A 15,093-nucleotide genomic window follows, 5' to 3' on the forward strand; every position below is an offset into this window, starting at 1 on the left:
GGTCTGTAGTGATTGAGTCTGCAGAAAGCAGGTGGCCCCTGCCCAGTATGTGCCTCAGCATCAGCTGACCCTGCTGTCATTTTACGTGGCCTACCACTTTGTGCCTGAGGTGCTGTTGTTCCCAGTTGCCTCCACTTTATTATAATACCACTAACAGCTGACTGTAGAATATTTAGTAGTGAGTAAATTTCATAATTGGACTTGTTGCACAGGTGGCATCCCATCACGGTACCATGCTGGAATTCACTGAGCTCCTGAGAGAGACCCATTCCTGCACAAGTGTTTGCAGAAGCAGTCTGCATGCTTGCTGCTTGATTTTATATACCTTTGCCCAAGAAAGTGACCGGAACACCTGAATTCAATGATTTGGATGGTTGAGTGAATACGTTGGGCAATGTAGCTCATACGTGGTGTACTCTGTCCACTGTAAGTGGTGGGCAAGAACAAAACAATTATTGGTATTCATTATTCATTTTATTAATTCACAAATCCCTTTAATGTCTTTTCTTTTTTTTTGATAACTTAAACCAAAAGGTTAATTGGTGCAATAAAAAAAAAACAAAAAAAACCCCACAAACAAAATAGGTAAAAATGTTTCAGAAATTTACAGCATTTGTCCCTTTAAAGTAAAAATCAATCTATCAAACTGCTTCCACACTGAAGCTGGTCTAAAGGCAAAGTTACAGTCAGCCTCCAGGCAGCGTGAGAATGTGCTGAAATCCATCACACAAGGAGTTAGAAAAGCTGCGAACCAGAAGGAAATGCATGTGACGCTATTACAGTCAGTCTGGCAGAAGCAGGGTAAACGCTGAGTGCAGCTGCAAATCCTAATTGTTAAGACCAATTTTCAACAAAACACTAATTTCACACAGCAAGATTCTATTGCAAAGTTTGACCAATTAACCCATTAAAGAACACCTGTAACTCGAATCCTAACATCAGTTTTATATTAAGGCGGCTGAAGATTTTGTTGATGCCCAAATACCTGCAGCCTTTTTAAATCTACTGTGTGCACTACAGTTGAAGATGTTTGAATGAAACGCCCCTCAGACGTCTCAGAACATTACTGCAGGTCTCACAGACGGTCACTCCCTGCACAACCCTGGCTGTGATTGTAGAGGACGTGCCGTCTTCTGGTTGGGACGCTGCATATTATTCTGCACAAAGAGGTGGGAATCACAGGGAACCGTATACAGCAGGATATACTACCTTTATAATTATTAGCATTGGTACGGCCACTTTCTAAATCCTCTATAACAGTCTTCTCTGAGCCTGCCTGAGATTTATCTGCATGTGTAAAGCTTGGTGGGTTCAGCTGGAAATAATGTCTCACTGCAAATAATCAGCTCTCTCACTATCTAAAGGCATTGTTTTTCATTTTTAAATTGCACTCATGTGGTATGGTGGTGGGACTTCTTTTTGTAGCTTAACTGGATCTGTATTAAGGATTCTGTGAGTAGATTTCTACTAAGTGAATAGTAAAAGCAGTTAAATGGAAGAAAACATGTGATGTTATCCCTCTCTCCTTATAGATGTGCTCAAATGAGACTTGGCAAGCAATAACTTATCGAACCATTAAAAAATATCTACAATCCACACCAGTTTCAAGCTGCCAAAAACAAATAAACAAAAAAACCAACAACAGTCAGTAGTGATCACAGTGTAACAGTCATTCAAGCCACACTAAGGAATTTTGATTGAATTCTAATGACATTGCAGCAGCAGCACAGAGAGGGAGCTCTGCAGCCATAATTAACACGAATAGCATCCTGGCTGAGAATGTTCCCTTAAAGAAAGAGCTTTCTGTGACCTTTGTCCTGCTTACAACACAAGGAGTGCTCGCTGCTAGTGACTCATTCAGACTCGTGTTGCTCTGAAACAGCAAAACTGCTCTCTGGACTTGGACAGGAAGTCAGGCAAGAACATTTCACAAACACAGTGCTGAGCTTGACATTACAGGCCATAATTCCACATTTCACAAGTCCATCAAAGACCCTTTATCTGTTGATGGCTAGAACAACATTCCCTTGTCAGAGCCCTTGTTTTCCGAGATACAGCCAAATCCTGGATGAGCACGAGATAACAGCGGGTCAATGTCAGCTCTTTTTAGCAAGTGTAGAAAATGAGACGATATTAAGCATTTCCCTGCTGCCGAGCTGTTAGTCCATCCTGCAGTGTACACTAACACAGTCCTTGTAGTCCCAGATCTGCGCCCCTCACGGAAGTGAGTGACGGAGGGATAGGGCCGTTGTGTCACCAGAGGAGTGGATCTTGTAATTCTCCGGCTGCTGGTACGTGGTGTTGGAGCCGCAGTCGATGTAGCGATAGGCCTCCAGGCTGTTCTGGGACGTTCGCACCATGTACGAGGTTTTCACTGAGGTTCTGAAAACAGGAGAGGACAGAGATGTAAGAATCAGGCTGTTTACCATGTTGCTGTCACATCTCAACCAGTTAATTGCTCACAGAAGAAAAGCACGTTGCCACAGTAATGATTTCTCACAGCTCTGTAAGTGTGATATCGAGAACCACAGGGCACGAAACTGCACCTGCACAAATGACTTCTCTCTAGACTGCAAAACAAGAATTAAAGGGTTTGGGAAAAGAAAGAAAAAGCAGTGGGTTACCCAGTTTCCCCAAAGTACCTCACCCTGACAATGTGGTTTATATGTTAACAGCATCTCTTATCTAAGGCTGTGTTTACACTACTCGTGCAGAAGCCACTGGCTACAAGACAGAACCAGTGAGAGCTGAAGACAGGAAGCTTCAAACTGACCCTTAATAACTGTTATGGGGCCATTATGCTCGCCGTTCTCGCCCTGACAAACTGCACGGCACGACAAAAGTTTGATCACATGTGCTAGCGCATGCAGACAGCAATAGGTGCTGTCCCTGATTTTAAATCCTGTAAATCTGGTTCAGCTCAGTGATTTCTTTCAAGCCCCTCTTCTATGAAACCAACTCCCATTTTTGATTCACGAGGCAGACGCCCTCTGTACTTGTAAGACTAGGCTTAAAACGTCTTGATGCATGCTCAATCATCCAGGTAAGTAAATCTCCAAAAGTTGATTCATCTGGACGTCGCACTTTCAGTGGGAGAAACGTTTGATCACTCATCCAAGTGACTTCTTCAGTCTCAGCTGACTGCAGGTTTCCCCACTCTTATAAACAGCACATTTGCATAATGACTGAAACCAGCCCACTGAAGGAACAATGGGCTGGGAGGTCAGTTCCTTAATCTTAATTATGCAAATTCTCATGACCATTGATCAATAACCACTGATCAGTGGCCATGAGTACCATTCACAGAGAGTTGGGGAATGGCTGCAATCACAGCATTGTAAGATGGTGAAAGATGTACCCTTAGGCCCCCTCCTCAATTTAGAGATGGTCTTTCCCTTTTCACGTAAATGGCCTCCTTGACTCCGCACTCAAACCAGCGTTCCTCCCTGTCCAGGATGTGCACATCCTCATCATTGAAAGAGTGTCCACTGCCCTGTAGGTGTAAATAGACTGCAGAGTCCTGGCCTGACGAGGTAGCTCTTCTGTGTTGTGCCATCTGCTTCGCCAGAGGTTGTTTGGTTTCCCCGATGTATAAATCCTGAATCCTCTAAATATATAGTTCCTGATGGATCAGGTGACCCTGAACCCTCCCTAGGCTGCTGGGGGCTTCCCATGATGCACTCTTTCTCCTTCACTCTTGATTCATTAAAACGTCCTTATTTATGTGGGCCTTTGGCACAGCTCATCAGATCATCCACTCTCTGAAACAAGCCATTTTAGCTCCTCCCCCTTTTAGACCAACTTATTCTGATTGGCTGCCCCCGCATGCTGCTTCATATGACCATATAGACCCTGTGCACGAGAAAATGCTAACTTCCTGGTTTGAGACCAGATGTAGGGGTGTACATTTCCGGTAGCTTCACTTTGCGATCAATCGCTACTGCGAGGATATACTCCAAAATCATGTCCAAAACTCAAAAACGGAAAGATCATGTTAAGTTACAAAGAGGAGAAGGTGGGAACACTCACCACTGTTGTGTCATAAAAAAATCTAATGATCGATTTTGACGTTTAAAGAGTTTAGATCGATCAGTTGTTTACATCACTCAACACAAGCAGAACTGCATTACTGCAGCAGAAGACACATCGTCCACATTCAGAAGCACATCTCTGTATAGTTATTATGATTTAAACAGGCAAAATGTTCAGCATTCAAACTACAGGTGAAGAATAGTCAAACCAGATGTTTCCCCCGTTATGTCAATATCAGCTATTCAAGTACACACCTACACAGCATGTTAACAAACCGTGAAAAAAAGGCACACAAAAAATGAATGATTGCTGGTAACGGTTTCTATACATTAGTATTTACGAAGGGTATGTTGTGACTTACCTTCAAAATTACAGTGGTCCCTCGCTATAACGCGGTTCACCTTTCACCTCGCTGTTTCGCAGATTTTTTTAGTGCAAGTTTGCATGCTTATTTTTTTTTCTTATTTTTTTTTACGTCACATTGTGTCCTGCGTCCTGATCGCTGCAGTCGATCTCCTCCGTGACGTCTCTCCTGTACAGTACAGAATCGCTGCATCGATCGCTAGCAGTGTGACTCTGAAGTGCAGTGCTGTATGTCGACGAAACATTTTGCACCGTCAAAAAATAAAATTGGCTACTTGATTTCACCTATCGCTGGTTATTTTTAGAACATAACACCCGCGATAAACAAGGGACAGCTGAGAAATATAACAGTTGAATCCCTTTTCTCTTTTGCCCTGAGGCGCGGGGAAAAAATATAGACAAGTCGATGAACATCATTTACAGATATATTGGGTAAATGCCAAAGACATCTATAGAAATGTAAATCGCCGCTTGATTCATTCATTTGCTTAACTTGTTTTGGACTGTAAACAAGGCGCGAATAGGACACCGGAAACAAAGCTCCCCACAGGAGTTTCCGCACCGGAAGTAGCATATGCTAACGTGCACATAGTCTATTAGACATCACAGTGATTTTTCTGCTGCAAGTGTTAAGATAAAAGACAGAAGTAACAAAGTAAAATGAAGATAAAGATATCTGTCGGGGTAAGGACACTTACTGCATGAGTACGAGAATGTTGTGAACCTTGATGCTGGACATGGTGCATAACGTACTGAAAAAACAAAACACAAAGGCTCAGATTACTGAACTGGAATTCATGTGTAGGTTTGCAAAGAAGCTTAATTTCCTCTACAAGCTCAGGCGCAGACACTTACTAGACGTACGGAGCGTTACTGCCGATCTCCACGCTGACAGTGTAGTTCACCTGCAGAAGATTGACACAATACGTCACACCAACAACAGAAGTATTTCAAGAGCAGCACAGGAAGACAATTCAGGCCATTATCAGCAGTGAAACTACAGAATGAAGCAACCACAGCAACTCTTTGAGCTTTGTTTACTGCTTCAGCTGAGGTGATCTGCAGACAGAAGGTTGTTAAAACAAGAGGGGAAAACAAAACAAAAACACTGATTTCCTGTAAATGCTGGGTAGATAACAACAAACATTACTCAAAAAAAAAAAAAGAGGAAATGGTGATTTTATCTGGCGTTTACTTTTAGCTAAAGATCTGCTGCTTCATTGAGCCACAGCGCTGTACTGAAGCAGCAGAGCTGAGTATGTGGGCTGTGTGAAAAACTGGCCAAATCTTCTCTGCCAGTGCCAAATGGCTTATTCAGTGACCAGCACATCCAGTGTGACAAATGCTGGTTGAAGCCATCCTCAGGCTGTGTGTTAGAGGAATAGTATCAGTCGTCTCTTCAGATTTTAATCATTCAGTTCTTTAGCACAAGGAGTTTGACTGCTTTGGTACAGCGCCTGGTTTACTGAGGCAGACCTGTTCTCGATCACATGTGGGGAAATGATACAAGAAAAATTCTGGGCTACTAACAAGTGTACTGTGAGAAGCACTTCAGCGTGAGGTGGATATGTGCAGCTGCGGCCGCTCCACTCGAGCTGACACACAACAACATACGGTGAACAGGCCCAGGCCACGATGCCATGAAGACAGCCAAGGGTGGAGTTAGAAATGTTCTTATTGATCTCACTGTAAATCAAAGGCCAAAAAACAGTCCTAATTATCAAACTGCTTGTGTGATTGAATGCTTAAATAAGCTGCCATCCAGCATCCTGTTGTAGCTGTACACAACCACAGAAGTGTGATGAATGAATCATGCTGCGGCTGCTGTGCTCTGATCTGCTGTCGATATTCAGTGTGCCACTTGTTTGTAAGCCTGACACAAGCGTGCAGGGGCGTTTGTATGTATCCCCCTCTAACTTAGTTAACTTCACCTTACCTGCTATGAAGTTAGAGTGAGCGGTCCTGACAACCACTGATTATTAGTTCTGTCATGTTTATGGTTACTATTTTCAGCTGTGGGGAGATTAGCACAGCTGTTGGCACCAGCTGCCACACACCCACACAAAAAACCAACAACACTAATAGGGGAGCTTGCAAATTGCTTAAAAATAGCCATAAGAGTGATATGGCTTATATGGAAAGGAACACTGACAGCAGTAGTGATAATGTATCGGCATCGATGGAGCGGAAACATTAAAATTGTGTAAAACAGCAAAGGAGACAAGCATCTTGATTGATTGTACTTTGAGTGGCTGAAATCCTGTACCTGACACGCGCTGAGTGGCAGCACTGTGGTGACGTTGTGGAGCAGCTCAGTCCCGATCACCGACTTCATGTAGAGGACCTGGGAGCTGATGCTCTGCACATGCACCGAGAAGAAGTTGGGGTTGCTGAAGTTGAGCGTGCTCTGAGTAAAATAAAGAACAAAAGACACACAGAGGAATAAAAAGACAGCACCTACAACACAGCCTGTTTTTGACACTTCTAGTTAAGTTTCATCAAAAGACACTCAGATGGCAGAAGCTATTATTATTATTATCAACATCCATTTACTACACAAGCAGAAAGTGGCAAAAGCAGCAACATCAACATGTTTTCTAAACTAAATCCTAAAAAATGTCAACGCTGTTGCCACGTTTTGCGGTTTCATAAAGGAAGCGTGGCCTGCAGAGTGCTTCAGTGCACTAAAGTGCAGATCTGAACTAGACTAGTGAAGCAGCTCTTACACAGTGCACAGCTTAAATGAAACCTGACGATTGTTTCACATCCTCAGATGGTTTAGAACCACTATCGTGATGAGGGAGACAACATTTTGTCATTCACACGCTCAACTTTTACATGAAGATAGTCACATAGCAAAGTACGACTCTGAATTAACCTCAACCATTCATTCTAAGATCTCGTATGTATTCAAGAGCGCAGGATTTGCTCTTCTGTCAAAAACAAGGAAAGCAAATGTGTATACTGATCAGGTATAATATTATGACCACTCTCAGGTGGAGTGAATAGCACTGATTATCTCTTCATCGTGGCACCTGTTAGTGGTTGTGATATATTAGGGAGCAAGTGAACATTTTGTCCTCAAAGTTGATGAGTTAGAAGCAGGAAAAATGACAAGTGTAAGGATTTGAGCGAGTTTAACAGGGATCAAGCTGTGATCGCTAGATGACCCGGTCAGAGCATCCCCAAAACAAAAGCAGCTCTTGTGAGCTGTTCTGAGTCTGCAGCGGTCAGTATCTATCAAAAGTGGTTCAAGGGAGGAAACAATAGAGAACCAGGAATCATGGGCACAGATCCATGGCTGGTCTTTGTGGTCTGACCCAACAGATGAGCTACTGTAGCTTAAATTTCCCCAAAAAAACAAAAAAAAAAAACCATAAGTTACTGTTTGTTCTGAAAGAAAAGTTGTGAAAATATAAGGTTCATCACAGTTTGTTGTGAATGAGGCTGAACAGCTGCAGAGCAGTCAGGTTGCCCATAACCACCAGCAAAAGCACAACAATGCATATGCAAATATAAGAACTGGACCATGGAGCAATGGAAGAAGGAGGCTGGTCTGATGAATCACACTAACGGTTGGTACTGCGTTTCTATCGCTTAAACTCGGTAACACCTGCTACAAGGATGCATTATGGGAAGAAGACAAGCCAGGAGAGGCAGCCATGGGCCATGTTCTGCTGGGAATCCTTTGGTCCTGAATCCATGTGGATGTTACTTTGACACATACCAACTACCTAATCATTGTTGCACATCATGTGCTTCCTCTCATGGAAACCATGTTCCCTGATGGCTTTGGCCTCTTTCAGCAGGATAATGCACCACAGGACTCATTCCAGGAGCACAGCGATGAACCTGGGGTGTTGACTGGGCCTCCAAATTCCCCAGATCTCATTCCAATAGAGCACCTGTGGGATGTGCTGGATAAACAAGGAGGCCCCACCTTACAGCTTACAGGACTTAGAGGGTCTGATGCTAACATCTTGGTGTCAGATACCACAGCACACCTTCAGGGGTCAAATGGAGTTCATGCCTCAAGTGCTCAGGGCTGTTTTGGCAGCACAAGGGAGCATACACATTTAGTAGATGAAATCAAACCCTTCTTGTCAAAGTCATTTTTGCACACTAAATATTTATTTGGTTTTATAAAGTGGAGCTCCTCCAGGTCAAAAAAAGAATGGAATCTTTTCCCTTCTTTACAAAACAACACGAGAAAGCACTAAAATGTGTTTAGCTGTCATCTGTGACGTTTGATGTTTTTTGTTACAGTTTTGGGTTTTTTGGGGAGGTTTTTTTTTTTTAATCTTGTTTGTGTGTCTATATTTACAAAAGATAAATGTCCAGATGTTTTTGGACACTTATTCAAGCTTTGCCTCTGTACAGCACCACAGTGAATCTGAATCAACATGCAATCAAAGTACCAAGTGCTTGTTAGACAATTCCTCTATTTCCACAGACTCTAAAGCAACCAGGCAGGGTAACATAATACATTTCACCACTTCATTGTGTTTTGTTTGCTTTTTAAAAGAACATCTGTCATCTTCCTGATACAGTCTGTTTTCTATCAGCATCATCATTTCCTGCCACACCTCCTTGGACTTCAGACTGCGAGATATCAGGCTCTGAACAGCAAACAAATGCTAATTCAACACTCGGATTCATCTCCTGACCACTGTTTACATTAACTTGTTGTGGAATAATAAGAAAGCAGGGCTCTTCTAGCCATGAAACTGCCAGACTCATTTGTCTGGTTAATGCTGAGCAAGTGAAAACAGACAAAAAATGACTCCTAAGGTGTTAATGTGATGTTTTAGTTGTAGCAGCTGAATTCAAGCCAAGACTCAACACTTGAATCACGCTATTAGCATTTCAAATTCACTGTGGTCGTTGTGTTGCTTAACTGGCTGTACTTTCCCAAAGTTGAACTGAAATAATGAAACTGTAAGTATTTACCCACTGACCACATGTGATAAAGAAGAGCGTTACAGAAGCTGAAGATTGTTGCTAGCTTGCAAACCCGTCCTTCCACTCATTAGTCACTTCAGACACATTTGTATGGAAACACATCGGTGCTGATCCCACAGAGGAGTTCTTAGTGAAGTGAGACCTGAGCCTGCAGAGGCTGAGAGTTATGCTTTGTCATGCTGTTTGTGTAGATTATTAGAAGCTGTGATATGAAACCTACCGTCATGTTCATCAGGACCTTTGTGTTGTTGCGGTCGAACGTCACCGTCACCGAGCGGATCCCTCCGTCCACCACAACCACTGGACGTGGGAAAAGGAAGAAGGCAACAAGCGAAGAGGCCAGCAGGCAGAGCACAACTGACAGGACCACGTAGAGCTTCCTACGACACAGAGAGGGAAGGTTCTCTCCAGACAATGCACTCACCTCCTACATCACCTCAGACAGAGTGAGAGACCCACACGTCCAGAGGGAACAGACACAGGAACACATCAGTGTGCTGCAGTTACTCACGTTCTTTGGGGTTGCAGTCTTTGGTCATTGTACGGGATCAGTGCAACCAGTTCATTCACTTGTTCTGCAGAGCAAGAAGAAAAATGATGTTTAGCATTTCCCATTAAAACTGTTTTTTTGGAAACACGACAAAGACGGAGAAATTAAACACAGGACATCAGCTAAAAGTGCTACCCCTCCGCCTCCCAGGTAACACACCTGTGGTATCAAGTTCAAGATCCTGTGTCACCTTGTTTACATACAGAAAACTTACTCTGACCCTAATGTTGAGGTCACTGAGATTCAAACTCATCTGACATCTTAGTAGAAACACAAATGGTATTTGAATTTGAAGCTCCTACTTCCCCTCATTTGTGCGTTATTGCATTCACAAACTTGTCCATACATCCTGCCTGCCCGCCCACTTGGCAGGGTGATGACAATACCCCATCAGCCTTTTACAGCTAAGCAAACGAACCCCCAACTTAAAATAATAGCTTCTGTTTAACAGATTCACTGGTGCAGCTCTTCATGAATCTAATCATTACTCTAACACATTTTCTTAGGTGAGACACAAAATTGTATAAAGCATACAGCATAGTACCAAGTTATTTTATGTTGAGCACAGGGAACCATGCATAGCTATATGTCATTACTTACATTAATCTGCTCTGGGAGTACTATGGACAAAAAAGTACCAGATGTATGAGGTACATCTCATAGACCATCATCCTCAGACATTAGCCAAGCAAACAATGGGACTCCTGCCTCTGTGATGGACAAGGTGATTATGCTTCTGAAGATATTCCAGATTTGGAATTTAGAAGTCAGGAATGTGTGATTACAACAACTCATGCGGTTGTTTCTGTACATGCAGCTCTTTCACTTTCACCTTCTAGAGCAGTTTTTCCATACGGGAGGATCAGGGATGGTGAGAGAAAACAAAAACTCAATAAATGGCACTTAAATGCCGACATCACCCCCTGGCCTCTCTGATGTCTGACAGGCTCATAATTGTACAGCTGTGCCCCTTCATATCTGTACGAATGTACATTTTCAGCATCTTCTAAACTAGTGTTTGCGCCCACGTTTCTTATTGCTGGTGTCACATGGCCTCATGTGAGGTCAAAGTTCTGCGTTATGCACGGTGGGTCATAAACTCCATTAAAAACATTACTTTAAGTGTTTTCTTAGTGGATAAGTGCAGACCAGTTTTCTGGACAATCTAGTAATTTCTTGATTTTTCCATTTGTTCACAGAGCTTCAAAACCTTGCAAAACAAACTCAATGTGTCTCGTTCAGAATTACCAGCACAACTTTAGCTAAATGTCAGTATGAGCCAACACTGACCATGCTGGCTGATATCTGCATCTTTTATGTCTAATATATTTTCTTATATTAGTAACTAGACTGTAGTCAACAGGATTTATGAAGGGGTTAAAAGTAAAATAAAGAAATTATTTGTTTTCTCTATATGGCTCTGCTTTACTGTACCTACATTATACACAATCCAGTCCTTCTTGGTCAAACTTTAGGACATTTAAACGTCACAGATTAGAGACCAACAAGCCTTTTACGACACTTAAAATGTTGACCGTGTTTTTTTCCGTGCCAAACACTTGAAAACACCTTTTAGGAATTCTGCGCCTCATCTCTGGCGTTAAATGAGCAGAAACTGTCCTCATATCAACACAGACTGACTGTCCGACACTAACGCTTACTGATTTATCAACTCTTTCTACTCACCTGAAGGTATGCGTCCAGTGCCTTGGCAGGTCGGACAAGTTACGCTGTCTCTGCCGGTGAACTCCACGTACGGGAACTGGGCTATGTCCTCCCGCCGGACTAGTCCATCCAAAGAGTCGTTATCGGAGTCTCTGCGTTCAGTGTACCGCGTTACCCTCTGCTCCTCCGGGAGGAGAGACTGGCTGCTGCTGCTACGAGACCACCGCGTCCCCATGGCGGGTGTTTGTGGGTGGTAAAGACAGCAGAGCCAGAGTCTCCCGTTCGGAGGTGGATAATAAGGAGCCCCCCCAGAAAAGTGAAGACTCGGTGATTTACAGATAATTGTGTTCGGTAAACGAAAACACACCAAATGTCGCTGAACGCGCAAAGTTTACGCCGTGCCTCAGAGTGACGTCTCTCGGCTAGCTAATCTGCTAACGCACAATTTCTCGGTTAGCACCTGTGGTGAGTTATGGGAGACGTCCGTAAGCATGACTGAGTAAACTTTAAATACCCTTTAGACAAAACTAGCTGTCGTTAGCATAAAGTCACATCTTCCAACAAAACAGCCTCGGACTCCCGCCGCTCCCTGTTACTTTCTCAATAAAGTTTACATATTGTTGCCTTCACGTAACCTAAGTGTCCGATCCAATACACAGCAAATGCATAACAAATGCTACTGCTACCAATGGTAACGAAACGAATTTTCAATTCAGTTATGTCGTGTTTTACAAGTCAAGCATTATGACATTTAGCCATAAATTATTTTGGAAAATTGAACTTAATCTATTATTGACACACAGCACAGTTTGAAACATCTACACTACAAATGGCCGTTTAAATGAAACACATTTTTATTTCTTACAAGACAGCTCTTTAAAATTACAGACTTCATCAAACATCTCAGTGTTCTGAGTGATGTTAAAGCATTTGTTTGTTTGTTTTTTATTTTTAACTGTAAGTGAAACAATTAAGTGCAATATTTATTATGTTTTTAAAACACTTGAACGCATCCAGAGACTTGCCAACATAGTGAGAATGACAACTCGCTGCTGCCATCTAGTAGAAAGGATTTGGGTAAAGCAGCTAAAATGGATTCTACGCTGAATAAGAAAAAAAAAGAAAAGAAAATTACAGACATTTATTTCAGCATCATGTAAAATTTAATAGGAAGCAGTCTCTCACGCTCGTTGTGTACTTATATGTACCCACAACAGCAACATTGTATGCAATCATCAGTCATCAGTTTCTCCTGCAAGCCTCCTCTTCAGCTTATCATTCTCTCTTTGCAGCATTTTATTCTGAAAAAGAAGTATTAAAAAGACTGAGAGACTCATTTAAAGCTTTCGTGAATATTGGAAATATTTAATTTCATAAGCTCTGTAAGTTCTTTAACAGAAATAGAAAAAAAAACAGCCATGACAACTCAGGACTGACCTTATGTTGGAGCGCCTCCACTTTTATGTCTCGTCCTACTCTGTGTGTCTCCTCCTTCTTTGAAACCCGAAAGGCGTCCCCAATAACTGAGACCAGCACGTGAGACTAAAAAGTAATTCAGAAAAAATCACATCTGGGACACTAGAAGCCAGAATATGTCATTCAGCTGTGGATTTGTAGTCTTCTGCTCTACCAACATCAAACTTCAAAGTTGGTCTTTAGTTTCAGCCTTGGGAATACTCACAAACTTTGCGCTCTGAAACAGATAACAGTGGTACGTGTCCGCTGCAGGGTGCTTGGCCACAAACCCAAAAACTTTGGGTGAAGAAGGATGGACAGCACAGAAGGAAATAGTAGAGAGGTTGCACGAGTACAATAGGAACTGAGGGAAGGGAAGATGATGAGAATTAACATTTTAAAACATCATGAAAGCTGAATACATCATGAGAATGAGCAGTTTTGTAATTAGGACACTTTTGTCACACACCTTGGTTTTGTTTTCCAAAATGTCTATCCCACTCAGAGACAGGAACAGATGGACTTTGCTCTTCTTTGCAGCTTTCTCAGAGGAGAATTCATCTGAAGTCTAGGAATGACAAAAACACACAAAATTGTTTCATTTAAACAGTATAAATAATCCTGCAGATGCACACAAAGTTGGCCTTTCCCTACTAGAATACAAGACTATTTTAAAGGGGTACATTATAGACAATAATGAGAGTCTGCAGCCATGTTAGCAGCCCTGTAGGAGCTGAAGCGGTGGCTCTAATAGCTCAAGCATAATTAAACCAATATATGCATGTCTGCAAGCTAGCACTTACCAGCTGCCCAATTAGGTGGAGCAGAGGCGGGTGGTATTTACATATTTGGTCATGAGTCAATGCACTGGATACATTGACGCTGCTCTATTATTATGAGCAGTAAAAGGGTTTATGAGACTTGATATGAGTATAAAGAGACAGGACATAACAAAATAGGGATACAAAACAACCACAAACACAGAGAACAAATCATAAAAGTGAGCAAAACAAGTACAAAGAGGAACAAGACAACCACTCACACAAAATAATCACAGAGACGCAAAGCAACAAAGAGGCACGGGGCACTACAAATAAATACACAGCAACCATAAAAAGGCTAAAATGGGACATCAAAGGGGTACAAACCAACCACACACGGAAGAATAACCACAAAGAGATGCAAAATGACTACAGAGTGCCACAAAACAAATACAAAGTGCTGAAAAACAACTACAATGAAAACGTACAACAAAGCACTAAACAACTTAAAAGCGACAACAATAGCCACAAAGACACAAAACAACTACAAAGTTGTGAAAAATGATCTCAAAGTTGTGTAAAACATCCACAGAGCAGTGTAAATGATTTCAATAACAGTTTCTCATATGTGGCGTGGCAGAGGTGTTGGGCGCTCTTTTCAACACTTCATGTTGTCAGTGTGGAGCCGATGGTCGCTGACTACATGAATGCATGATCTATGACACCAGCACGACTAAAAATAACATTGTAAATGTATTAAATATGTCGGTGGCTCACCTTGAGGTTCTGAGCGGCTTCTTCCAGGATCTGTATTCCATCGGGGCGGACCACCTCTACTCGACCGAGAAACTACAGTTTACAGAAACAAGTGTTGTTTTTGTTTTTAATAATAGTAATAATAAGAACTTTACTTAGCATTTTACTTTACACAGTATGTTTTTTTATATATATATTTGGTTGCTACCTATCAAGTATACAAATAAAGTTGAATAAAAAATAAGTAATCTCAGAGCTGAGAATATTTTTCAACACTCTGCAACAAAACTGTGGCTGTTAAAGATCAGCATTTACCTTTACTGGAAAGGAGATCTCAACGTCGTCTTCCACGTCATTCATCTCAACACTCGTACCAAACTAAAGCCTGGATCTGTCAAAGACAGACATAAATTAGGTTTAAATAAATATATATTATACAAATGATCTAATCAACTATATAAAGAAAAGAAGTGCTGGAGATTTCTTCTTACCTTTTGTAAATATACCGCAAACGGAGTGAATTGGCTTCCAACTGCAGGGAGTGTAAAG

General features: G+C 41.9%; 2 protein-coding genes across 3 annotated transcripts; both read right to left on the reverse strand.

Annotated features, from left to right (window-relative positions):
• Nucleotides 1–461: 461 nt before the first annotated feature.
• Nucleotides 462–12,227, reverse strand: LOC308407841 (transmembrane protein 106C-like). The gene is made up of 7 exons (XM_080899752.1): nucleotides 11,594–12,227; nucleotides 9,869–9,932; nucleotides 9,578–9,737; nucleotides 6,662–6,802; nucleotides 5,251–5,300; nucleotides 5,094–5,147; nucleotides 462–2,382 (listed from the first exon to the last, which is right to left on the reverse strand). The coding sequence occupies exons 1-7, from the start codon at nucleotides 11,805–11,807 to the stop codon at nucleotides 2,217–2,219; spliced, it is 849 nt and encodes a 282-aa protein (XP_080755878.1). The 5' UTR covers nucleotides 11,808–12,227; the 3' UTR covers nucleotides 462–2,216.
• Nucleotides 12,228–12,516: 289 nt separating this feature from the next.
• On the reverse strand, nucleotides 12,517–15,093 carry LOC308407000 (PTB domain-containing engulfment adapter protein 1). 2 transcript variants are annotated; one of them, XM_080898360.1, is made up of 8 exons: nucleotides 15,036–15,093; nucleotides 14,860–14,935; nucleotides 14,566–14,637; nucleotides 13,497–13,595; nucleotides 13,254–13,391; nucleotides 13,010–13,114; nucleotides 12,771–12,873; nucleotides 12,517–12,675 (listed from the first exon to the last, which is right to left on the reverse strand). In XM_080898360.1, the coding sequence occupies exons 2-7, from the start codon at nucleotides 14,902–14,904 to the stop codon at nucleotides 12,808–12,810; spliced, it is 525 nt and encodes a 174-aa protein (XP_080754486.1). In that variant the 5' UTR covers nucleotides 14,905–14,935; nucleotides 15,036–15,093; the 3' UTR covers nucleotides 12,517–12,675; nucleotides 12,771–12,807. The 2 variants fall into 2 exon arrangements, with proteins under 2 accessions (XP_080754486.1, XP_080754485.1); XM_080898359.1 differs by having other exon boundaries at nucleotides 12,517–12,873.

Source organism: Rhamphochromis sp. 'chilingali' (assembly GCF_963969265.1).
Source record: "Rhamphochromis sp. 'chilingali' genome assembly, chromosome: 12".
Taxonomy (NCBI): Eukaryota; Metazoa; Chordata; class Actinopteri; order Cichliformes; family Cichlidae; genus Rhamphochromis; species Rhamphochromis sp. 'chilingali'.